At 41.8% G+C, this 25527-nt stretch overlaps 1 protein-coding gene across 3 annotated transcripts in view; it reads right to left on the reverse strand.

Moving 5' to 3' along the window:
* Positions 1–21903, reverse strand: part of LOC112580428 (zinc finger protein 345-like) — a 36824-nt gene extending 14921 nt beyond the window's left edge. Inside the window, exons 1-6 of one of the 3 annotated variants that reach the window (XM_044930952.2) lie at positions 21750–21903; positions 21437–21632; positions 21066–21149; positions 17308–17434; positions 16722–16814; positions 9745–12048 (exon numbers count right to left, since the gene is read on the reverse strand). In XM_044930952.2, coding sequence (XP_044786887.2) covers positions 9782–12048; positions 16722–16814; positions 17308–17434; positions 21066–21080 — 2502 coding nt within the window. In that variant the 5' untranslated portion in view covers positions 21081–21149; positions 21437–21632; positions 21750–21903 and the 3' untranslated portion in view covers positions 9745–9781. Of the gene's footprint in view, positions 1–9744; positions 12049–16721; positions 16815–17307; positions 17435–21065; positions 21150–21436; positions 21633–21749 lie in introns of those variants that run through there. The other 2 variants (XM_045163309.1, XM_045163308.1) reach the window with 2 other exon arrangements.
* Positions 21904–25527: the final 3624 nt, after the last annotated feature.

Below are 25527 nucleotides of genomic sequence, written 5' to 3' on the forward strand. Positions count from 1 at the left end.
TTGTGCTCTCACCTACACCTCTGACTTTTTGGGGGGCCGTCCCCCACTACCTCTCTCTGAAAAACGAATTAACTTACAGCTCCTGTTAATAATTCCTGGGTGTGACAGTGTTTCAACCTACAAACTCCTTTGGAAGTCCTCTAGCCTGCCTGAATAGGTTTTTCCAGCCACATGTGTTTGTTCAGAGCCTCCCAACTGTGAGAGGCATGAGATGTTCTAAACTGTCTGAATACAGATTCCTTTGAGCAGTTAAAAGATTGATTAGAAATTGTATTGGTGAAGGGTTTTTCACTTCTTGCGCCAATGTTTGCTGCTAAGTTTCCATATCCCTTACCTGCTGTGTTCCTGGCAATGTATTGATTAATATAATTGGTGTAAGTAGTAGCTTTAATGTTTGTAATCTTGGGCCCTTGAGTTAATTCTTTTTCTTGTTATACCCCACCACACCTTTGCCCTATAGGAATGCAACTTTATCTAATGCTTTTGGAGGGTGGCGCCTGACTTAAATCACCTTTAGAGAAAAATAAGTTTCTTAAAATGTTAACAGGCCTCCGGGCCAGAAGATGATGCAAATCACCTAAACTTTTGCATATGATAAGTTTGCAGGAAGAAAGCCTGGCTTACTGCATGACTCTACCCCTTCCCCCATTATCCTCTATGCATAACTTAAGGTATAAAAACTACTTTGGAAAATCATATAGATCACTGGGAAATAATGTATTCACTTAGCCCAAGTAACAAAGAAGATTTCAAAGGTAAACCTAGAACAGATCACTTCAGAGGTAAAGAAACTTAAAATCCATTATCAAAGGCAGCTCAACATCGCAAGAAAACATGTATTTATGCACAAAACTCTTCCCTTGGTGTCCTCTTTCCATAAAACCTTATCACTTTCTGTACCCATTACTTTGTTCTCCCATGCTGAAAGAGCCACCTCTAAGTCAGACCTACTTCCTTTTCTCTTCATAAAATGTAATTTCTTTCCTCATACCTTCTTTACTGAAAATACACATGCTACTTTCCTGAAGCAGCCTAGAACTTAAGCATTTTGTGGATTGGTGAACATAAATACCAGTGATAAGTACTAAAAGAAATATTCTAGAGAACATCTCAGGATGGCATCAAGCATTAGTCATGAATAGTCCAACATCTCTACTTTCTCTGTAAGAGGAAGTTAGTCCTCAGTAATGAATGTTTCAGAATCTTATTTTATTTGCAAATGACCTAGCTAGTCAATAAACTTCCATCACTTAGTTTGGCACAGCCCTAGAAAGTCAGGATACCGAAATCTAGAGAATGTTTTAGAGAGATATTTCTAAAGTATAATTATTCTTAAAAGAGTTTCTCTGAAAGACCATATCTCTTTTACATTTTCTTTGAAGTTTTTTTTTTTTTTTTCTTTTTTCTTCCCCTTTCCTAGAGGTACTTTCCTGGTTGAGAAACTTGTAACAGATATAAAAATATAACAATATGTAAGTAATAATAAACCTAGGCACAATGAAAATACTGTGCTTAATGACTCTTAGACATATCTACATTAGATTAGCAAACAAACATTAATGCTAGATATTTCATATTTCCCAGTTCACGTGAATCTGAAATTCACTTAGGTAAATTTCTCTTGGAGTTAGAATTGTCTGATTTGTAAGCACTTACCTTCCTTGAGGTGAAGTGAGTGAAGTCGCTCAGTCATGTCCGACTCTTTGCGACCCCGTGAACTGTAGCCCACCAGGCTCCTCCGTCCATGGGATTCTCCAGGCAAGAATACTGGAGTGGGTTGCCATTTCCTTCTCCAGGGGATCTTCCCAACCCAGGGATCGAACGCAAGTCTCCTGCATTGCGGGCAGATGCTTTAACCTCTGAGCCATCAGGGATGCCCTTTAGGCCATTTAAATTAGAACTCATTTAGAACTTCAGCAATATTATAAAAAAAAAAAAAGCACACTGAGCCATACATAAATCCAGACAGACAGACAGAGATTTCATAGTTTCCTGGTTAAGATTTAAAACATCTCTTTGACCGTTTGTTTGTTTGGCTTGAAGTTCTGATTTGCCCCAGGCTGAGTCATGACATTCAAGGACATGGAAAGGGTTAACTACAAGCTTTTCCCTAGGCAGGCCTTTTAACAAGCTGCTGCTGCTGCTGCTGCTAAGTCGCTTCCGTCGTGTCCGACCCCATAGACGGTAGCCCACTGGGCTCCCCCATCCCTGGGATTCTCCAGGCAAGAATACTGGAGTGGGTTGCCATTTCCTTCTCCAACCTAGTTGTTAACAAGCTAGTTGTTTTAAAATGTATATGCAAAAAGAACCGGTTTTGCAGTTTCCAAGGGAAAGAAACTTTTATTTTAACCAGTTTTCTCCAGTCTAAAGAATATCAGGGCCATCCTGTGTCAAAAAGTTACCTTTCCTTTCTGTAGTCTTAGTTTTATAGCTAAAATATAGACCAAATTATGCTCAAATTGACTCTAATATCAGGGGCATTTCAGCTAATAAAAATTTTGGACTGTCCCTGTGGTGGAAAGTGAGGTCTTTGTCCCATCAGAAGAATCTGAAGGCCTAAGGGAATTTGCAGGACTGGGGGAACCTTGGTCCTTGGCAGCCCTGAGAAACAGGAGTACTCAGAAGGGAATTCTTTAGGATGTTCAGGCGTGGGGGAAGCTTGGTTCCCTCTCCACGTGAGAGATAAGCTTCCTTAGAAAGGGATTCTTTAGAAATGTTAGGACAGTTTTTGATCCTTCAGGCTTTTGAATATAGAAGAAACCTGGACCAAAGGGAACCTCAGAATCCTTTCCTAGAGATCATGGGGATATAAAAGGTCACATAGAGGTCATCTAGGAAATCTGATGGAGAGAGAGAGAGGGACAGGAGACAGGCAGGCAACAGAATGTAAGGACATTCTGAATCCTTTCCCGTCTTTTGGCAAAACCTAGTGAGCCATTCAGAGGCCATTTTTGGCGGTCCCCTGTTTGTTTTGGAGCCAGGCCTTTTGAAGGCTGACAAGTATCCAGTTTCTGAGAATGTAGACAAAGGTTGAGTATGAGAGCCTCCTGGGATGTAACAGAACCCACTCATAGCCTATCTACCATAGAATGGGAGTACTGAGAGTCACTGGCTGAGAGAAAGACGTCCCTTTTCCCCCAGTGGTCTCTCCGTGTGACTGAGGGCACAGAATGGCCGAGCGGCCCAACAGTCACATCCAACAGTGAGAGGAGACCTCTGAGAACCATGCAGCTAAGCCACCAGGTGACACGGGCAGAGAAAGACAGAAATTCCTGGGAGCAACCAGGTGACTCACCATTTGGTGATTCCCTGAAACGTGGAAGGCACTCTTGGGATGGCTCAGAGGCAATACCCAGGCTTCTGTAAATCAATCCAAACCAAAATGGAAAGAAGAGAAAGTGACAGGGAAGAAGGCTGAGGCATCCGCCGAACAATATATCCGGGAGGCGGTGGCCTGGGAAGAATGCTCTCTGTTTTGCTTCAACCACTATGAGCCTGACATGGTGGACGGAAGTTGTCTTGCTGCGGGTGGATGCCCTTGTGGCCTGATCCTTTCTGTGTGCCCCCCATCCTCACATGGGAGTCTTTCTGTGGCAGGAGCCCTAATGGCTTTTACGTGTCTGATCTGTGCCCACAGAATATTGGTTGGCATAGTCCTCATTTGCAAAAAAAAAAAAAAAAAAAAAAAAAAGGAGAGACCCTCACCCATTCAAGTGGCAGATACTTTGGGCGCAGTGAGCAGTGGGGCGTTTGGAACACACCAGAGGGTAACCCTGGCCAGCATTCCTCAGTTGCCTCCAGAGCAGTTGCCTTTTGGATGAGGGTCCCTGTGAGAAAGGAGAAGTGAGGGCAGGGGTGGGTTGGGGTGGGGGGGGCAAGAGACTCCAAGTCCCTGAACAAGCCACAAAAATGTCACGGTCTGGGTGCCGGTTGGAAAAGAATTTCCAGACATGAGACAATACGGGTTTGGTTTTTCAGTTTCTGCATTCTAAGACCCTCCTTGGTTTTATCTGCTCTTCACTCTTTGGGTAACCACAACCTTGGCAGAAAGAATCATTTTAACTATTTAGTATATGCTCTGTATCTTTCTGATTGCTTTTATCAGAGTCTTGAAAGTGCAAGAGAAATAACTAAAAATCAGTAATGTTGCTCTTGTACTTTTTGGCACATATTTTAACAAATAGCCATTAAATAGCAGAGCTTAAACATTATTTCAGTTTATGTACTTCAGACTTTAACTAATAAAACACAGATTCACAGTGACAACTCTAAGAAAAGTTGATAGAAGTTTCTGTAACTGAAAAGAATACTAAAGGCAAGAAAAGCTTTAGTCACTCAGTCTGTCCCATTCTTAGTGACCCCATGGACTCTAACTTGCCAGATTCCTCTGTCCAAGAAATTCCCAAGCAGGAATACTGGAACGGGTAGTCATTCCCTTCCCCAGAAGTTCTTCAGAAAAACAAAGCAAAAAGAAAAGAAGAAGAAAAAATTGATCAAGTCATGTTAATATTTTCATACACACAGTTCAGTTCAGTTGCTCAGTCGTATCCCACTCTTTGTGATCCCATGACCAGCACGCCAGGCCTCCCGGTCCATCACCAACTCCCGGAGCCTACTCAAACTCATCTCCACGGGGTACAGACATACACTCAAATGGGGCTATATGCTCATTAGGGGGAAGAGAGAGACATTTTCATGTCACTAAACTCAGGTAATTTTGAATGTAGTAAAATGTACATAATGTTAGAGGATGATATTCGTTACTTGCACTGAGCTGTATTTTAAATTTTAATACAGTTGAGCATAGATTAGGACTAATAAGATTCTTGTAAACATTTTGGAAAATACAAAACTGTGAAGAGACTCTGTGATGTGAGCATGGAGTGTACTGGAAAAGATCAGACCTGGGCTTGGGATGAAAACCACCACTCCCCAAACCCAGCATCTCTGCTAAACACACATGAGTGTTCATTTTCCAAAGCAGAAAGAAAGTAAGAAGACAGGAAGTTACTTCATTAATTGTGATAGTTTAGGCACATCCCTCATTTTTCTTTCCAAGACACTTGTTCAAGTCAAGTGGAAAAAAACAAATTCACAGCATGGGAATCTCACAGAAACACTTAAACCAGTGAACATGAGTCATGGGGTAGAAGTACAGGGAGGTGGTAAAAAGACTGTGTCTGTGATTTGAGCCTGGAGTGTTCTGGAAACATCACACCTGGGCTTGACTGATCATTTCGTCTACCCGGAAAACCCACTATCTATAATCAACACAATGAGTGTTCATTCTCAGAAGCAAAGAGAAACCAAGAAGATGGGGAGTTTCTCCATTAACTATGAGCATTTCCACACATTCCTTATTCCTTTTTTCCACAACCTTGTTTAAAGAGAGAGAGAAGTATGAACTTCATAGTCTCATGATGTCAGAGTGACGTCTCCAGAACCAGTGGACATCAGATGTCACGGTGTAAATGAATCACATGAAATGCACAATCACTGCCTGGGCATTCTGGAATTAACAATGAAATTATAACTTGAATTTAACATTTAAAAATCTCAATTTTATGCAAATTTCATTTCACATATACTTCCCCTGTTTAGTATCCTAATAATGCATTTAAGTAGTAAGACTCAGCAATGCAAAAGACAGCATCTCCTAGTTTTATTTCTGAAAATTTTCTGAAAAACTCTGGTCCTCTGAGTTGAGTCACTGGGCTTCCCAGCTGGCTCAGTGGTAAAGAATCTGCCTGCCAATGCTGGAGATGCAGCTTCAGTCTCGGGGTGGAGAGAATCCCTGGGATGAGGAAATGGGAATCCAATGCAAAATTCTTGCCTGGAAAATCCCATGGACAGAAGAGAGTTGGTTCTTTGTATAATGGCATTCTCAAACTCTGTTTTAAATATCTATATTGCACCCAGGTGCTAAGTCATCACTGCATTTCGCAACATCCCTAAAATCCCAACACCAAACCACATCCCAGTGGGAGTGAGGATAGGAGTGACTCCCCATGCTGATCTCTCACAAAAAGAATAGTTTCAACAGTTCAAAGTCCCTGATTCACGTTGAGAATTCATTATGCTCCACAGAAAGCGAGGATGCAGACAATGGAGCAAAGGCTCTGGGACAGAAGGAAGTCTAAAGGGCTGGTCTTCACTATGATAAGAAGAAATGGGAAGAAATAAGATGATGAGATGCCCGGGAAGAAAAACTAGGAGCAGAAAGCTAAAGGCTTGCAGATTCTCATTTGGGCATTTCAGGAGGAAAAGCAGATGCAGCCCCAGACCCAGGACAGGATATTTACCTGAGAAATTGCCATTTCCTCCTCTTCTTCCTCCTGCTCTGTCTTCTCTGGGGATATTACGCTGCAAACGCACTTCTGAAGTTTCAGAAAATACCGTTGAGGGCATCACAATAGCTCTTTAACCTGCAACCAATGCTCCTACAGACAGAAGGGCCTTGAAAAGCTGAGAAGACTGACCTCTCCTGTCCTCTGTCTCAGGAGAGATTCAGGAACAATCAATTCCTACCTGGAGACCAGCCTGTGAACTTATTTCTTGATTGTTCTCTCCCCATAGAGAGCTCCTAACATTCTCCTCACACAGATGATGTGAGCTGACTGCATTTCCCTGTCCAAATCCAGCTAGACCAACCTGTTGCCTCTCCGTGGAGAAAGCCAGGGCTCAGCTCTCACAGATGGATCAGGAGGCACTTCCTTAACCAGGGCCTCTGCTTAGAATGCCCTGGAGCACTTCTTAGACACCACAGTGATGCTCCCACAGGACCAACATAGAACTCTGTTGGGAGGGCATCAGTGAGGTCAGTTCCTGACACTGGTCATGTGATCCTGATGGAAAACCAGATGGAAACTACTTGGGTAAAGATTCTTTCTGAACCATTTCAATGAATACAAATCCCTGGTGGTCAGGTCACCACTCCAAGTAGTTATCAATCTGCAGGTCTACAGTGTGGCCGTTAATGGAGTCATCAGCAAATCCCACTTTTTTCTGATGTTTCTTCTCCCAAACCAACGTTCAGGAGTCCTGAACTCAAAGCCTCACACTCACCACACCTAAGACCTCTCTGTAGGGGAGGATTTCGGGCAGGGATTTCTGAGAGAGGGCAAAGCTAGAATCAGGCAGAGAGAACACCAGTTCTTGCAGTTTAGCCTGTAGAAGTTACGCTGGGTGAGGTGCTCTGGGATCCCTAGGGTGTGTGTGAATTAACCCATTTAAACCAATACAACAAATCCGGTGAGCACTGTGAGGGTGTCATTGAAGAGGGGCTTGTAAAGTAGACCCTGGAGTTCAGCAAGACTGTTGATCTCAAGGAAGCTGGTCATCTAGACCAGGTGCTCACAGGACTGGCTTTTGTGAGTTCAAGAAACCGCAGGCTGCCTGCTGCCCAGACAGATGCTGAGGCAGCAACAGCATGGACCAGTTTACGGAAATTGTCAACAATATTCATTTTTTGATATAAGGATATGAGATTTGTGACTTTTACAGCTTACCAGACAAAGCCTAGGAAGCACTTAGGAAGCATGGTATACACTAATTCCACGCCTCTTCCAGGAAGACTTTCTAATACGTTTCTGGGTTATCACAGAAGCTGTCTTCATTTCAACATTGTCAAGTAATAATCATGACTTGTGTGTTGATATTATAAAGATACATCAATATTGCAGTGAACTCTCATTGTGTTTTTCTTACAAATCAAGGATATTACTATTGAAACTTTAGAACCAACTTCTATCTTACTTTAATACATGGAAAGATTAAATGATCACTTACATCATGGCAACTTCCAGATATTTCACATCAGTGCCAAACACCTCCATTTAGATGGTCACTGTCCATTTTACATTATGGTATCCTTCATCTTCTAATGGAGGATAGATAGAAATGGTTGCAACACAATATAAAAAGGCTAATCTTTAACAAACCATAAAAAAACTACGTTTTCCAACACAGTAGAAAGCTTAGTATGGATGGAGTGTTCAATTACATTCATGTAAAAGAATCTAAAATCACGTCATTCTAAACAAGCATACAGATAGCAATCCACTCCAGTACTATTGCCTGGAAAATCCCATAGACACAGGAGCCTGGTAGGCTACAGTCTATGGGGTTGCAAAGTTGGACACAACTGAGCGACTTTACTTTTGCTTTCATACATACATTGCTAAGAATTGTAACTTTCTAACCATCAACCTTCATCTCACGATTCATGCTAATATGTCCATTTTCTATGTGTTTTAACTATGCAGTACTCCCTACAGTCATTGTACTTCAGAGAAACTTCTGAAAACAAGATTGATGAAATGCCTTCTATTATGCAATCTCTGATATTTATTTCCATTTAACTTTTGATTAAATACTTTTCTACATATTGATTACATCATTTCCATTGTTTTTTTTGTTTTTTTTTTGTTTTTTTCCTATAAACTCTTGTGTTTTCTGGTGCATGTTTAGGGCAAACCTCTTCCATCACTTGTTCCATTACTAGAATTTCGCTCCAGTGTGTGTTCTCAGATGTTTAGTGAGATAAGCACTCTGACTACAGGCTTTGCCACATTCAGTACATTCATAAGGTCGCTCTCCAGTATGCATTCGCCGATGTTGAGTAAGAGCAGAGTTGTAACCAAAGACTTCGCCATATTCAGTACATTTATATGGTCTCTCTCCAGTATGCATGTGCCGATGTTCAGTAAGATTATAACGCGTAATAAAGGCCTTGCGACATTCTGTCCATTTATAACGTCTATCCCCGGTATGAATTGGGTGATGTTGAAAAAGGGCTGAACTCCTAATAAAGGCTTTGCCACATTCTTTACATTTGTATGGTTTTTCACCAAATGGATTCGATGATGTCGAGTAAGAATTGAGCAATGATGAAAAGCTTTGTTACATTCTTTACCTATATCAGGCTTCTCTCCAGTATGGATTTGCTGATGAGAGGTTAGATCTGAGTAACAGATAAAGGCTTTGCTCATTCTGTACATTTATAAGGTTTCTCTCCAGTGTGAATTCTCTGATGTCGAGTAAGAAATGAGGAACGATGAAAGGCTTTGTGACATTCTTTACATATATAAGGTTTCTCTCCAGTATGAATTCGCCGATGTTGAATAGGAAGTGAGTTGTATGTAAAGGCTTTGCTATATTCTGTACATTTATAAGGTTTCTCTCCAGTATGAATTTGCCGATGTTTAATAAGAACTGAGTTGTAAGCAAAGGCTTTGCTACATCCTGTACATTTATAAGGTTTCTCTCCAGCATGAATTTGCTGATGTTGAATAAGGTGTGAGTTGTAAGTAAAGGCTTTGCTACATTCTGTACATTTATAAGGTTTCTCTCCATCATGAATTCACTGATGTTGAATAAGGCTTGAGTTTTAAGTAAAGGCTTTGCTACATTCTGTAGATTTATAAGGTTTCTATCGAGCATGAATTCGCTGATGTTGAATAAGGTTTGACTTGTAAGTACAGGCTTTGCCACATTCTGTACATTCATACGGTTTCTCTCCAGTGTGAATTTGCTGATGTTGAGTAAGAAATGAGGAACGATGAAAGGCTTTGTTACATTCTTTACATATATAAGGTTTCTCTCCAGTATGAATTCGCTGATGTTGAATAAGGCTTGAGTTGCAAGTAAAGGCTTTGCTACATTCTGTACATTTATAAGGTTTCTCTCCAGTATGAGTTCGCCGATGTTGAATAAGGCGTGAGTTGTAAGCAAAGGCTTTGCTACATTCTGTACATTTATAAGGTTTCTCTCCAGTATGAATTCACCGATGTTGAATAAGAAGTGAGTTGTAAGTAAAGGCTTTGCTACATTCTGTACATTTATAAGGTTTCTCTCCAGCATGAATTCGCTGATGTTTAATAAGGCGTGAGTTGTAAGTAAAGGCTTTGCCACATACTGTACATTTATAAGGTTTCTCTCCAGTATGATTTCGCTGATGTTGAATAAGAAGTGAGTTGTAAGTAAAGGCTTTGCTACATTCTGTACATTTATAAGGTTTTTCTCCAGTATGAATTTGCCGATGTTTAATAAGACTTGAGTTGTAAGTAAAGGCTTTGCCACATACTGTACATTTATAAGGTTTCTCTCCAGCGTGAATTCTCTGATGTCGAGTAAGAAATGAGGAACGACGAAAGGCTTTGTTACATTCTTTACATATATAAGGTTTCTCTCCAGTATGTATTCGCTGATGTTCAATAAGGTCTGAGTTGCAAGTAAAGGCTTTGCTACAATCTGTACATTTATAAGGTTTCTCTCCAGTATGAATTCGCCGATGTTGAGTAAGAAGTGAGTTGTAAGAAAAGGCTTTGGTACATTCTGTACATTTATAAGGTTTCTCTCCAGCATGAATTCGCTGATGTTCAATAAGGCGTGAGTTGTAAGTAAAGGCTTTGGTACATTCTGTACATTTATAAGGTTTCTCTCCAGTATGAATTTGCCGATGTTTAATAAGAACTGAGTTATAAGTAAAGGCTTTGCTACATTCTGTACATTTATAAGGTTTCTCTCCAGCATGAATTCGCTGATGTTTAATAAGGCGTGAGTTGTAAGTAAAGGCTTTGTCACATACTGTACATTTATAAGGTTTCTCTCCAGTATGAATTCGCTGATGTTCAGAAAGAAATGAGGAACGACGAAAGGCTTTGTTACATTCTTTACATATATAAGGTTTCTCTCCAGTATGAATTCGCTGATGTTGAATAAGGTCTGAGTTACAAGTAAAGGCTTTGCTACATTCTGTACATTTATAAGGCTTCTCTCCAGTATGAATTCGCTGATGTTGATTAAGAAGTGAGTTGCAAGTAAAGGCTTTGCTACATTCTGTACATTTATAAGGTTTCTCTCCAGTATGAATTTGCCGATGTTTAATAAGAACTGAGTAACGACGAAAGGCTTTGTTACATTCTTTACATATATAAGGTTTCTCTCCAGTATGAATTCGCTGATGTTCAATAAGGTCTGAGTTGCAAGTAAAGGCTTTGCTACATTCTGTACATTTATAAGGTTTCTCTCCAGTATGAATTCGCCGATGTTGAATAAGAAGTGAGTTGTAAGTAAAGGCTTTGCTACATTCTGTACATTTATAAGGTTTCTCTCCAGCATGAATTTGCTGATGTTTAATAAGGCTTGAGTTGTAAGTAAAGGCTTTGCCACATACTGTACATTTATAAGGTTTCTCTCCAGCGTGAATTCTCTGATGTTGAGTAAGAAATGAGGAACGACGAAAGGCTTTGTTACATTCTTTACATATATAAGGTTTCTCTCCAGCATGAATTCGCTGATGTTGAGTAAGAAGTGAGTGACAGTTAAATGCTCTGCAACATTCTGTACATTTGAAAGGTTTCCTTCCTGTATGAATTCTCCTATGTCTACTTAGATTGGATGACTTACTAAATATTTTCTCACCTATCTTACACTTGTTTTCTTTCTGTGGATTCTGAACAGCATCCTGTTGAGTAAGTTCTGAACAGTGATTAGAAACCTTACCATATTCACTACAAGTCCTGTCTCCAGTACAAGTACTCTTATCTAGAGAAAAACCTGACATTTGATCAAAGGTATTTCTACTATTATTAGTTTTTGAATCCTTGTTTGAAGATTCAGGTCCCTGATGTTTCTTAAGGTTTGAGTCTCCTTCAAATGTATACCTAGTTTCATTGCCGGAATATCTTCTCAGTCCGCCATAAATACTCTTGTAATTATTGGAGCTGGGGCTCTTACTTAAGGTCTGACTCATTTTATTATACATGGAAAGCTGTTGTGTATTAACCATACCACAATATGTATTGAACAATGATGGTTGGATTGCATCTCTTCCATTATCATCAACATTATACATCTTGGAATGGATAGAAGATATCTGTTGGGGGAAGAACTGTCTTTCATTTACCCTGGTATATTCCCAATCCGTCATTAAATTTAAGTTTTTGAGGTGAAATATTTGATACATTCCTAGGTTTACTTTTCGGAATACATCTTCTAATGCTGGATTCTTTGGCATCAAATCCTGGGTGTCCTGTGGAGACATAGCTGAAAGATACCAAATAACAAGTAATTTTACCTGCTATTCCTAGTGAATATCTTTAAAGATTTACAGAAAATTGATGACCATAGCTAGTTTAAAAATACAATGGAGATGGAAGGATCAAGATGCCAGAGGCTTAGGCAGATGTGGAGCTCATCTCTCTCTCCACAAATGAATGAGAAATGGGAACAATTCTCACAGAGCCCAGCTGAACACTAGCGGAGGCCCTTGGAAATCTGAAAGGAAAAGAAAGATTCCTGCTCTGTAGGGTAGGACAAAAGAAAGAAGAAGGAAAAAGAAGAGGAGAGGAAGTGGGTTGGGGCCTGCAACCCTGCAGGGAGATGAAAGTGAGGAGATGTCTCCATATTCAAGGAATCCCCTCACTGGGGGAGCTCAATTTGGACAGAAGAGCCTCATTCTCTGTGGGAAGAGAACATGGCAAACAGTGTGTGGCAGCAGGACAGAGTGAGACCTGCACACAGGGTTCTGACCCCAGCCCTGCCCACCCAGCCTTAGCGGCATGTCCAGCAATGCAGACAAGGGCTGGGTGCTGAAATGTGGGGTTTGGAGAGCAGACCCAGGCAGAGGACTGCGGTGTGCTGTGAGGAGACATACTGAGGGGACGGGAGAGAGGGAGGAGGTCTATAAACAGGATGCTTGTGGAGGAAGCGTGAACCACTACAGAGAAAGTGTCATTGTTGAGTGATGCCCAGAGAATGAGCCAGCTGCATCCTTTGTCCCTTATGCCTGCCCCTGCTATCCAAGGACTATGAAGAACTCTACACAGCCTGGGATCATTTGAGCCCCCAGCCATGGCCTCCCCCATCGACCTCCTCCACAATCAGCAGAATCCTGAGCTCTGGGGCAGCCTCAGGAGAAGACACCTGTGAGTTGGCCACATGCACAGATGGAGCAGAAAGCACAGGTGAATGCCAGCAATAAAGAAGAAAAGCTGAAAACTCTCCTTGCAGCAACACAAGCCACGGTATTATACCCATGACCAGCTTTGTAACCTCAGCCCCTACAGAGCATCTGAACCAACAACCAAGGGCTCTCTCATTCACGGCAGGTATAGCTTTAGTAGCTGTAGACTTTGTGGGCTCCTATCCAAGGGGGCTGGGCCAGGACAGAGCCTGAGCTTCTCCATAGCACTACAGCGGGTCCAGCTCCATGCTGAATGCAATCCCAGAACCTGACTTCACTGAATCTATGCTGGTGACCTTGTGAAAACAACAGCTGAGAGACACCAGGGCCGTGTGCCATCATGCCCATGGTTAAGGTGGGGACAAGAGCAGTGCTAGCACCTCATAACATGAGAGCTTGCAGAACGCATGAGAGAGGACACCAGAGCACACCCTGAGGGGAACATTCCTAGAGGAGTAATATTCAGTGACTTCTCTCCCAGTGGGTGTGCCCCAATCCCACCTGCCTGGCACCACAGATCAGAATCACAGCAAAGACTCAGATCTGGGAGCTCTATTCCACCATGCAGGGAGCAGACACCACCAGAGGGCACTAACAACCACAGAACAAGGGGGAAACAGCCCTGAATATCCAGGGCAGGCTCTGGTCACAGTTAACAGCAATCAGAGCACAGATCAAGAGAGGACAAGGGCACAAACCTCTGGACCAACCTCACCCACCAAGGTGCAGCTATCAGAAGGAAGATTAACTAGGTGGCTGCATGCTTCAAAACAAAGACCACATACAGAACGCAGGACAACATGAGATGGCAAAGAAATACGATATAGGGGAAGAAACAAGATAAAACCCTCCAAAGACCACTGAATTAAGAGGTGATAGGCAATCTAATGATTACTTCTTGCTTTTAGTCATCTTAAGTGGAGACACTAAACACTTTCACAAATCCTAGGTGCCTAGTAATTCTTAAATCCACTTCTTGCCACACATGTTTCTGAGAATGTTCTATTAGCTGTTTCAATCTAAGAAGCATAAATGATAGTGACAGAGAACTAGTCAGAAACTGAGGACACATAAGACAGTGTCCAAGGAAGCTGAATACAAATAAGATAAACTTAATAAAGTACTAGTTTTAAGAAATTAAATAAGAGAGACTTTAAAACTATGATTGAAAGAGGGAACTCTACTCATTGCTCTGTGGAGACCTAAATGGGAAGGAATCAATAGGACGGTAAAGACTAGAGATCTCTTTTAAGAATATTTCATGCAAAGATGGGCTCGATAAAGGACAGAAACAGGATGGACCTAAAAGAAGAAGATATTAAGAGAAGTTGGCAAGAATATATGGAAGAACTATACAAAAAAGATCTTAATGACCGAGATAACCACGATGGTGTGGTCACTCACCTAGTAACAGACATCCTGGCATCCAAAGTAAAGTCGGCCTTAGAAGGCATGAGGACCAACAAACCTAGTGCAGGTGATGGAACTCCAGCTGACCTATTTCAAGTCCTAAAAGATGATAATGCTAAAGTTCTGCACTCGATAAGCCAGCAAATTTGGAAAACTCAGCAGTGGCCTCAGGACGGAAAAAGGTCAGTTTTCATTCCAATCACAAAGAAAAGCAATGCCAAAGAACGCTCAAACTACTACACAATTTCCCTCATTTCCAACAATAGCAAAGGCTCCAAATTCTCCAAGCCAGGCTTTAACAGTACGTAAACCGACAGCTTCCAGATGTTCAAGCTGGACTTAGAAACGGCAGAGGAACCAGAGATCAAATTGCCAACATGCCTGGGATCATATAAAAAGCGAGAGATTTCTGGAGAAACGACGACATCTGCTTTATTGACTATATCACAGCCTTTGATTGTGTGGACAAGAAACTGTGAAAAATTCTTAAAGAGATGGGAACACCAGACTACCTTACCTGCCTCCTGAGAAATCTCTATGCATGTCAACAAGCAACAGTGAGAACTGGACATGTGACAACGGACTGATTCCAAATTGGGAAAGGAGTACGTCAAGGCTGTACATTGTCAGCCTGCTCATTTAATGTATATGCACGGTACATATTGGGACATACTGGGATGGATGAAGCACAAATTGGAATCATGATTTCAGGGAGAAATATCCATAATCTCAGATATACAGATGACACCACCCTTAGAGCAGAAAGCCAAAAGGAACTGAGGAGTCTCTTAATGAAACTGAAAGAAGAGCCTGAAAAAGCTGGCTTCAAACTCAATCTTCAAAAAACAAAGATCATGGCACCGGTCAGATCGTTTCATGGCAAATAGTGGGAGAAACAGTGGAAACAGTGAGAAACTTTATTTTTGGGGGGTTCCAACATCACTGCAGATGGTGACTACCGCCATGAAAGTAAAAGATGCTCGCTCCTTGGAAGAAAAGCTATGACCAACCTAGGCAGCAAATTAAAAACCAGAAACACTACTTTGCTGACAAAGGTCCATCCAGTCAAAGCTATGGTTTTTCCAGTAGTCATTTACGGATGTGAGAGTTGGACCATGAAGAAAGCTGACTGCTGAAGAATTGATGCCTTTGAACTCTGCTATTGGAGAAGACTCTTGAGAGTCCCTTGGACTGCAAGAAGATCACACCACTCCATTCTAAAGGAAATCAGTCCTCAATATTCATTGGAAGGACATAGTGAAGCCGAAGTTCTGATACTCTGGCCACCTGATATGAAGAACTGACCCACTGAGAAAGACCCTGATGCTGGGAAAGATTGAAGATGAGAGGAGAAGTGGACGACAGAGGGTGAGATGGTTGCATCGCATCACTGACTCGATGGACATGAGTTTGAGAAGGCTCTGGGAGTTAGTGATGGGCAGGGAAGCCTGGCCTGCTGCAGACCATGGATCGCAGACTCAGAACTGAACTGACTGATATGTATAATTGATGCTCTTTGCTGTATAGGAGTACAAAATTGGAAAACAGCTATATTCCAATTAGAACTTTTAATAAAGATTTCTTTATAGAATCTAAAAATTGTCATAGTTTGAATCAACCATTAATAATGTAGTGGAAAATGTGCTAAGATTTTATGTCCATTTATTTTAAAATTCTATGAGGTAATAAAACACAATAAAGTATTTTAGCACATTAGAATTGGGGCAAATACACTAAAGATATTTAGTATGAGATCATATAAGGTAAAGAGAAACTTTCAAGTCAACCTGAGATGTGCATTGTTTCATTTTCACCAGGTTTTGCTTTCTGCAGTGAAAAATTACTTGAATTTGAAATTTACTTAGAAGGTCCTCTGGGTCGCTCCCAGTAGATAGGAAGTTATAAATCAGAGAACAAAAACCCGTCCCTAGTATTCCTGGAAATTTGGTAGTTTGTCTACCACTCCACTCACACATTTCTGTCTAGAGATAGAAGGAAACTTTAAAAGGACTGTCATACAGTTACTCAGAAATGGGCAGAGTTTTCCTAGGGCCCCCAAGAAATCGAAGAGCAATGAATGAATGCAGTTTGTCAGAAGCCAAGAGGAGACTTTTAGGTCACACTGTGATGGAGAAAAGTAATCACTGGAGATAAATTCATGAAGATTTCAGAAAGAGAGAATGGGGCAGGTGATACATTGCTATCACAGTAGCAGAACAAACCCAGGTTTTCAAAAACCATTTCCATTGAAGCAAATCTCCCAACATCACGTGATGAAGGATGAGTTCCTTGCTGCTCCTTGGACCTCTCATCTGAGTCATCATCTCCAGCCATTCATACCTACCTGGGTAAATGGCTGTTGCCTCCATTCTCCTCATATTCCTGGGATCCTTCAATAGCTCCAGAAAGGTGACCAGGTCCACCTTAGAGAGAAGCCCTGGTGATCAGAGAAAGGAGTATTTGTGTTGTTAGATTCATCAGTATCGAATCCAATATGTATTCAGGTGAGACGAAAATGCATTTTCTTCTAGAAAACGATTTCCTGAAATACTTTATTCAAAGCTGCTATACAATACTAACACACACCTAACAATCAGGTCCTGAGATTCTGGTCAAGTAGTACTAAGGCAAAAGTAAGTAGTGTCAATGTGAGATTAAGAGAGGGTGCAACTATTTAATACCACAGAACTTACACAATTACCACTAAGCTAGAATGAAGGATGCAGAGTACATCAAGGAAGAAAAACATCACCAGCACAACGATTCATCATGAAGCCTTTCTTTCTAAACTCAGAAATAACCTATTATCCCCTAGAGAGCACAGATCTGAAAATACTGTGGGAAGCAGAAAATTTCAGAAGACATTCTAGAAATGACAGAACAAAAACAAAGTGGGTAGATAAGGGATTCTGGAAGGCAGTTATCCTCACCCAAGGAGGCCAGGTTCCTGTAGTTCTCTACCATCACGTCCCTGTACAATTTCCGCTGACTGGGGTCCAGGCATTCCCACTCCTCTTGAGTGAAGTCTATGGCCACATCCTGAAACATTAGCCGTCCCTGAAATACAAAGTACAGATGCCAATAGGCCGTGGGAAGTCTTCCTAATGTGATCCAAGATGAAAACGGCAAGTTCAGAGACCTGGTCGTGATTTGGTGGCTTGGCTGGTATTATAAAATATATTTTTTTACACAGTTTTCCTATTTACCCAATTTCTAATGTGAAGAAAGGAGGATGAGTTATGATCCACAAGCCATTAGAGAAACTATTCTCATCTGAAAGAGCAATTATAAAATAATCAGGGCCACAGTAGCATATTTATTCCGTGATTCAGGAGCAGACCACGGCCATGTTTTAAGGCATCAGGATGGCAAAAGTCTAACCATGAGGGGTTACTTTTGGAGAAGATGAATAAGCTTTGTCTACATGTACCATAACCTTAAGTAACGCTTATTTACTTTACCAAAGTAACAAAAGATTTTAAAAATGAAAGTAAATCACTTAAAGGCAAAGAAATTCATAATCTCTTCTTGAAAGCTGCATTCTAAGAAAACTTTGTTGTATTAACATAGAGATTAGACTAAATTCCAGTCTGCTACCAGCTTACCAGATAGCAAACAAAAGCTGTTTATCGGTTAACCTTAGAAAAATCTTTTCCATAAATCATGAAGTAGCAGTATTTTTCCAAAGGCATCAGAGTGAAACCATAGAAGGCATGTTTAAATCTGATTAAACTGCAATTGACCGTGTAGCCTGGTCACTGCTGTGACTTGTAACACTTTAACAGGATAAGTAGAATTATAGTTGACCTGATTTTATTAGGGCATATCAGATCTATATGAACTCCACATAATTTTAGGATATCTATATTGGTAAAATCCACCATACACTATAATCTGAGAATATTTACACCCACTCAACAGGACTTCCCATGTAACTTTACATGTCCAATGAACCCAGGTAGTTTAATAGCTCCCTGGGATGTCTCAGGGGCCCTCTGAAGCATTTGAAAGTCAGCTAGAAGTCAAATCATTTAGGAAGCTTTGTGGACAAATATCAAAAGGGGTTATTATAACAATCTGTCAGATAAGATCTGAGTAACAGGCAAATTTGGCCTTGGAATACGGAATGAAGCACGGCGAAGACTAATAGAGTTTTGCCAAGAAAATGCACTGGTCATAACAAACACCATCTTCCAACAACACAAGAGAAGACTTTACACATGGACATCACCAGATGGGCAACACCGAAATCAGATTGATTATATTCTTTGCAGCCAAAGATGGAGAAGCTCTATACAGTCAACAAAAACAAGACCAGGAGCTGATTATGCCTCAGATCATGAACTCCTTATTACCAAATTCAGACTTAACTTGAACAAAGTAGGGGAAACCATTACACCATTCAGGTATGACCCAAATCAAATCCTTTATAATTATACAGTGGAAGTGAGAAATAGATTTAAGGGCCTAGATCTGATAGAGTGCCTGATGAACTATGGAATGAAGTTCGGGACATTGTACAGGAGACAGGGATCAAGACCATCCCCATGGAAAAGAAATACAAAAAAGCAAAACGGCTATCTGGGGAGGCCTTACAAATAGCTGTGAAAAAAAGAGAAGCGAAAAGCAAAGGAGAAAAGGAAAGATATAAGCATCTGAATGCAGAGTTCCAAAGAATAGCAAGAAGAGATAAGAAAGCCTTCCTCAGCGATCAATGCAAAGAAATAGAGGAAAACAACAGAATGGCAAAGACTAGAGATCTCTTCAAGAAAATTAGCGATACCAAGGGAACATTTCATGCAAAGATGGGCTCGATAAAGGACGGAAATGGTATGGACCTAACAGAAGCGGAAGATATTAAGAAGAGGTGGCAAGAATACACAGAAGAACTGTACAAAAAAGATCTTCACGACCCAGATAATCACGATGGTGCGATCACTGACCTGGAGCCAGACATCCTGGAATGTGAAGTCAAGTGGGCCTTAGAAAGCATCATTAAGGAAATAAAAAAAAAAAAGAAAGCATCACTACGAACAAATCTAGTGGAGGTGATGGAATTACAGATGAGTTCTTTCAAATCCTGAAAGATGATGCTGTGAAAGTGCTGTACTCAATATGCCAGCACATTTGGAAAACTTAGCAGTGGCCACAGGACTGGAAAAGCTCAGTTTTCATTCCAATCCCAGGCAATGCCAAAGAATGCTCAAAGTACTGCACAATTGTACTCAACTCACATTCTAGTAAAGTAATGCTCAAAATTCTCCAAGCCAGGCTTCAGCAATACGTGAACTGTCAACTTCCTGATGTTTAAGATGGTTTTAGAAAAGGCAGAGGAACCAGAGACCAAATTGCCAACATCCGCTGGATCATGGAAAAAGCAAGAGAGTTCCAGAAAAACATCTATTTCTGCTTTATTGACTATGCCAAAGCCTTTGACTGTGTGGATCACAATAGACTGGAAAATTCTGAAAGAGATGGGACTACCAAACCACCTGACCTGCCTCTTGAGAAATCTGTATGTAGGTCAGGAAGCAACAGTTGGAACTGGATATGGAACCACAGAGTGGTTCCAAATAGGAAAAGGAGTATGTCAAGGCTGTATATTGTCACCCTGGTTATTTAACTTATATGCAGAGTACATCATGAGAAACACTGGACTGGAATAAGCACAAGCTGGAATCAAGATTGCCGGGAGAAATATCAATCACCTCAGATATGCAGATGACACCACCCTTATGGCAGAAAGTGAAGAGGAACTCAAAAGCCTCTTGATGAACGTGAAAGTGGAGAGTGAAAAAGTTGGCTTAAAGCTCAACATTCAGAAAACGAAGATCATGGCATCTGGTCCCATCACTTCATAGGAAATAGATGGGGAAACAGTGGAAACAGTGTCAGACTTTATTTTTGGGGCTCCAAAATTACTGCAGATGGTGACTGCAGCCATGAAATTAAAAGACGCTTACTCCTTGGAAGGAAAGTTATGACCAACTTAGATAGCATATTGAAAAGCAGAGACATTACTTTGCCAACAAAGGTCCCTCTAGTCAAGCCTATTGTTTTTCCTGTGGTCATGTATGGATGTGAAAGTTGGACTGTGAAGAAGGCTGAGCGCCGAAGAATCGATGCTTTTGAACTGTGATACTGGAGAAGACTCTTGAGAGTCCCTTGGACAGCAAGCAGTTCCAACCAGTCTTTTCTGAAGGAGATCAGCCCTGGGATTTCTTTGGAAGGAATGACGCTAAAGCCGAAACTGCAGTACTTTGGCCACCTCACGCGAAGAGTTGACTCAATGGAAAATTCTCTGATGCTGGGAGGGATTGGGGGCAGGAGAAGAAGGGGACGACAGAGGATGAGATGGCTGCATGGCATCACTGACTCGATGGACGTGAGTCTGAGTGAACTCCGGGAGTTGGTGATGGACAGGGAGGCCTGGCGTGCTGCGATTCATGGGGTTGCAAAGAGTCGGACACGACTGAGCGACTGAACTGCACTGAACTGAGACTCTTTGGCTGGCAATACTGTGTTTTCTGTCATTCTGATGTGTCAGGAGGACAATGGGTTCCTTGGGATCATGATTATGGGTAAGTGTAAACAAACCCGTTCAGAAGTTAAGAAGCTTATCAAGTCCAAAGAAACAGCATTTCAGGAAAGAGACAGAATAAACAAACAAAAGGACTATGCCTCTTACCTCGGAATGAGTCATTTCTGACTCCTTGCTTTCCTCTTCCTCTGGGCTTCCTTCTCACGTAAGATCAGTCTTGGGAAGTGACCCCTGAATGTTGAAAATAGACTGTTCAATACCTAGAAAACCACACTGAGCTCCCTATAACACAGCCCCACACAGAGGGAGGATCACAAGAGGTACAAAATACAATCCTCTACGGCCACTGACACAGCAGGGATTCTGGAACACAGACTCAAACGTGGTGTTTTTAGTTTTCTTCTTTTCTTCAGAACTCGCGGCCCTTCCTGTGAAAACCACACGTTCTAGGCTGACCCTCCCCTTCAAACCGTAGGCGAGACTCTGACCAAACTCCATACAGATAGAGCCTCCTTCACCTCTTCGTGGATCAGGGACTTAGGGGTTGGGCAATGCAGGAATTTAAGCAGCGGTCTCCACAAGTTAGAAGGCAGAACTCCCAGAGAAGGACGTGGACTCTAGAACGATAGTAACAGGAAGCGGATGTGGACCCCAGGGAGCCGGCAGCTAAGATGAAGGACTTCAGAACTTCTCACGGCGATACGAGGACATACACTGGGGACGGGAAAATGGAGACGGTAGTTTGAACGTTCACAGAGACCCCCGAAACCCACGTGTGAAAGACAAAAGGCTGTGGGACTAGGAATCGGGTTTTAAACAAACAAAACTCACCAGGACACTCTGTCACTCATTTAAAAGCAATTCCGGGTCTGCAGGATACTGCGCACGCGCGGGAGGAAGATCCGGTACAGAGGCAGCTGAGTGCGCTACGGGGCGGCCAACGACATACGACGAAAGGGGAGAGGGTGGGACGAGGCCGGAAGCGCAGGTACTAATGGGCGGGGCCAGTTGGGACGGAGCCTTACCTCCCCTCACCCCGCCCCTGTCAGTTTTGGGTCTGTTGGTCCTTCTGTCGAGCTGTGTTTCCTTTCTCTGCCTTTTGATGCCTTTAATCTCTTTGATTTCCTCTGGAGCAGAGCTGCTTCCTGCCTGTTCTAAGTTAGTGTTTCAAACAACTTAAGGCAAAAGAGAAGAATTTTGAGAGTTGCCTCTGTGGAAAGCCGAGATGTTTTCAGCAAGTTGAAAACGGGGAAAATGCAAAAGCCCTTTGTGTGTGTGTGTGAAGATGGGTGTCTCCTGCGTGACGAAAAGCAGAATGTAACCAGTCAGAAAATCCGTTGGGAGGAAGCCTCAGTAATTGTAACCAGAGACCTGCTTACGTCAGGGAAGCTGGCTTTTCTCTTAGGAAGTGATTCCAGAAAGAAAAAGGGCGACCGGAATCTACATTGTCGTTTATAACGTAACCACAGAAATGACATACCGTTACTCCTGTCAGAATCTGTTGATACACAGATTGCCTCTGTTAATTGTTGCTGCTGCTTCTGAAGCAACCAATTGCCCTGCTTCTTCCAGGACTGAACACGTTCCCAAGAAGCAGGACTTTTTGTGCTAAAAGTGGGCAGGAATCTAGGGAAATGGGACGCGTGGATCACATCGACTGCTCTGCACTTAGCTTCCCAAACACCCTCCCCCACTGTTGGCTTTCTTTCCTAACCTCCTCCTCTTCACCCAGTCCTTGAAAGGATAATCTGGAGAAGCGCTAACACAAGACAGGAAAAATAGTGAGGGGCCTACAGACCATTGTATCCCAGGAGAGTACACCTTTCTCTTTAAATGTGAGATTAGCAACTTCCCTGGTAGTCCAGTGGTTAAGATGCTGTGCTTTCACTGCAGGTTATTGGGTTCAATCCCGACTCGGGGAGTTAAGATCTCAGAGTTGAAGTTTTAATCATTTCTTACACAGAAAGCATTAATCATTACAATATAAAGAAAAATGTATGTCAAGGTAATAAATTACTTATTAAAGAAAATGTGTTTAGGAGCATCCCCAGCAGCCCAGTGGTTAAGACCCCACCTTCCGATGCAGCATTGCGGTTCCTTCCCTAGCCAGGGAACTAAGATCCCACATGTTTTGGGGTGTGAACAAAATGAAAAGAAAATATGTTTCTTAAGTATCTGTGAGTGGGGACAAATTCTAAGTAGAGGATATTGATACTGATTTTCATGATAAAAGTATCAGTAGGTCAAATCTCACGGTTCCCTGCTGGAACCTCTGGTTCTGAATATGACTTTGGTCACGAAGAACTAGGAGAATATTCTCTAGGGAGTTGGCACTAAGGTGTACTGCTATTGCAGACTACAGTGGAAATTATGCAGGAATTTCTATCTATCAGACATTGAATCCTAACTATAAACAGGGGGTATTTGCCTCAAGATACTTTTGAGAAGTTCTATGACATTTCAGACAATGAGGTATGAACATTTCACCTTTGTAAAATGACAGATGGAGAAATTCTTGAAAACCCCTCTCAGGTGCTTTGGCTCCATTTGTCTACTCATAATCTTAATGGAGGCACAGTTCAGTGGTCTCAAGAATAGGAAATAACTCGTTTTTGGTAGAAACACTTCTCATGGATACAAACTATACAAGCAGACACATGAAATTCCCTTCCTTTGTCAGACCTCAGTATTTACTACAGGTTCCTTGAGAGTCCCTGTCTATATCCAGGGACCAAAGGGAATAGAACCTTCCTCAAGCATTTCAAGAGTCCCTTTGGAGATGATCGGTTCAAACTTTTAATTGTTGTTTTATAATTAGCAACTGAGCAATAAAGATTTTCACAAATAATCTCAGTTCTCCAAGCCAGTCTCACATCGCAGATACAGGTGAAAAGATAATTGCAGTTCTGAGGGGACATGAGGTCACAGGATCACAAACCCCTATCTAGGGGTCTGGCTGCCTCCCTCCCTGTCACAGGAGCAGCTTGACATGACCAATACTCTGAACCCAATATCCGGGCTATGTGAGAATACCAAGTGAGTATTTTCTGTTTCAGCTTGTGAGCAAGAATCTGCAAGAAACAGGTGCTTTCAGGAGTCTGGGTTGGTGACCATTCAGGAAAAATGAAGTGTTCTGACTCAAAGTAATGCAGTGCCAAAGCAACACTGGAAGGAAGAATAATTCAAAAAATGTAATAGAGCTATTAAAGGGAGATTAGATGCTACCAGATGTCAATTCGCAATGCCTCCTAACATATCTTAGTGTAATTCTTTTTGAAAAATATTTACTTATTTGGCTGTACTGGATCTTGGGAGAAGGCAATGGCACCCCACTCCAGTATTCTTGCCTGGAAAATCCCATGGACGGAGGAACCTGGTGGGCTGCAGTCCGTGGGGTCGCAAAGAGTGGGACACGACTGAGCGACTTCACTTTCACTTTTGACTTTCAAGCATTGGAGAAGGAAATGGCAACCCACTCCAGTGTTCTTGCCTGGAGAATCCCCGGGACCGGGGAGCCTGGTGGGCTGCCGTCTATGGGGTCGCACAGAGTCAGACACGACTGAAGTGACTTAGCAGAAGTAGCAACAGGATCTTACTTGTTATATATGGGATTTAGTTCCCTGATTAGGGATCAAACCTAGGCACCTCCCCCAAGTCCTGACCCCCCCACCCCACCCCCTCCCTCGGTGAAGCTAGCATTGAGAGCCAGGTGTCTTAGTCACTGGACCACCAAGGCAATCACAGTGTAATTTTTTTTGACAGTGATTGTTATTTTAGAATCCAAGCGATATGAAACCTAATGCTTAGTATAACTGATGACTGGAATTGCAGAGATATATGGGAAATCATGGAGTACCTTACAGAAATCATACATTTTGGGGGTTATGATATGTGTGCCAACAGTACCCCCAAGAGCAATAAATCTATAGGAATGATATTTATTAGAAACAGTGTATACATTTGACAATAGTGTGCTTAGTCCATCAGACGTGTCTGACTCTTTGCAACGCCATGGACTGTAGACAGCCAGGTTCATCTATCCATGAAAGTCTCCAGGCAAGAATAGTGGAGTGGCTAGCCATATCCTTCTCCAGGGGATCTTTCTGATCAAGGTATCGATCCCTGGTTTCCTGCATTGTAGGCAGGTTCTCTACCATCTGAACTACCAGAAAGCAGTAGAAATACCTTCTCTGACTCTGGAATTTATAAAGCGCTTAACAGAGACATTGTTTCCTATACAAAACATCCATAATTGGGTGATTTGTGTCAGACCATTTTCCAAAAGTAACTTCAGAAATGGGTTTCAGATGGCGGCTCTCAGGCATAAAAGCCTAGTGTGTCCTATTCTCTGATTTGAAAATATTCTCAAAATTTATAGTTGTATAACTTCATTTTACAAAATAAAAATCACTTTCTTAAAATGTCATTTTCTTTAAATGTGATATATTAATGTTTCAGATATCTTGACTTCCACTCAATACTTTTAATGTCACATTAATTAACAGATTAGTTTGTGATTTGAAATTCAGTTCAGTTCAGACGCTCAGTCGTGTCTGACTCTTTGAGACCCCATGAATTGCAGCAGGCCAGGCCTCCCTGTCCATCAGCA

Source organism: Bubalus bubalis, chromosome 18 (genome assembly GCF_019923935.1).
Source record: "Bubalus bubalis isolate 160015118507 breed Murrah chromosome 18, NDDB_SH_1, whole genome shotgun sequence".
Lineage (NCBI taxonomy): Eukaryota > Metazoa > Chordata > Mammalia > Artiodactyla > Bovidae > Bubalus > Bubalus bubalis.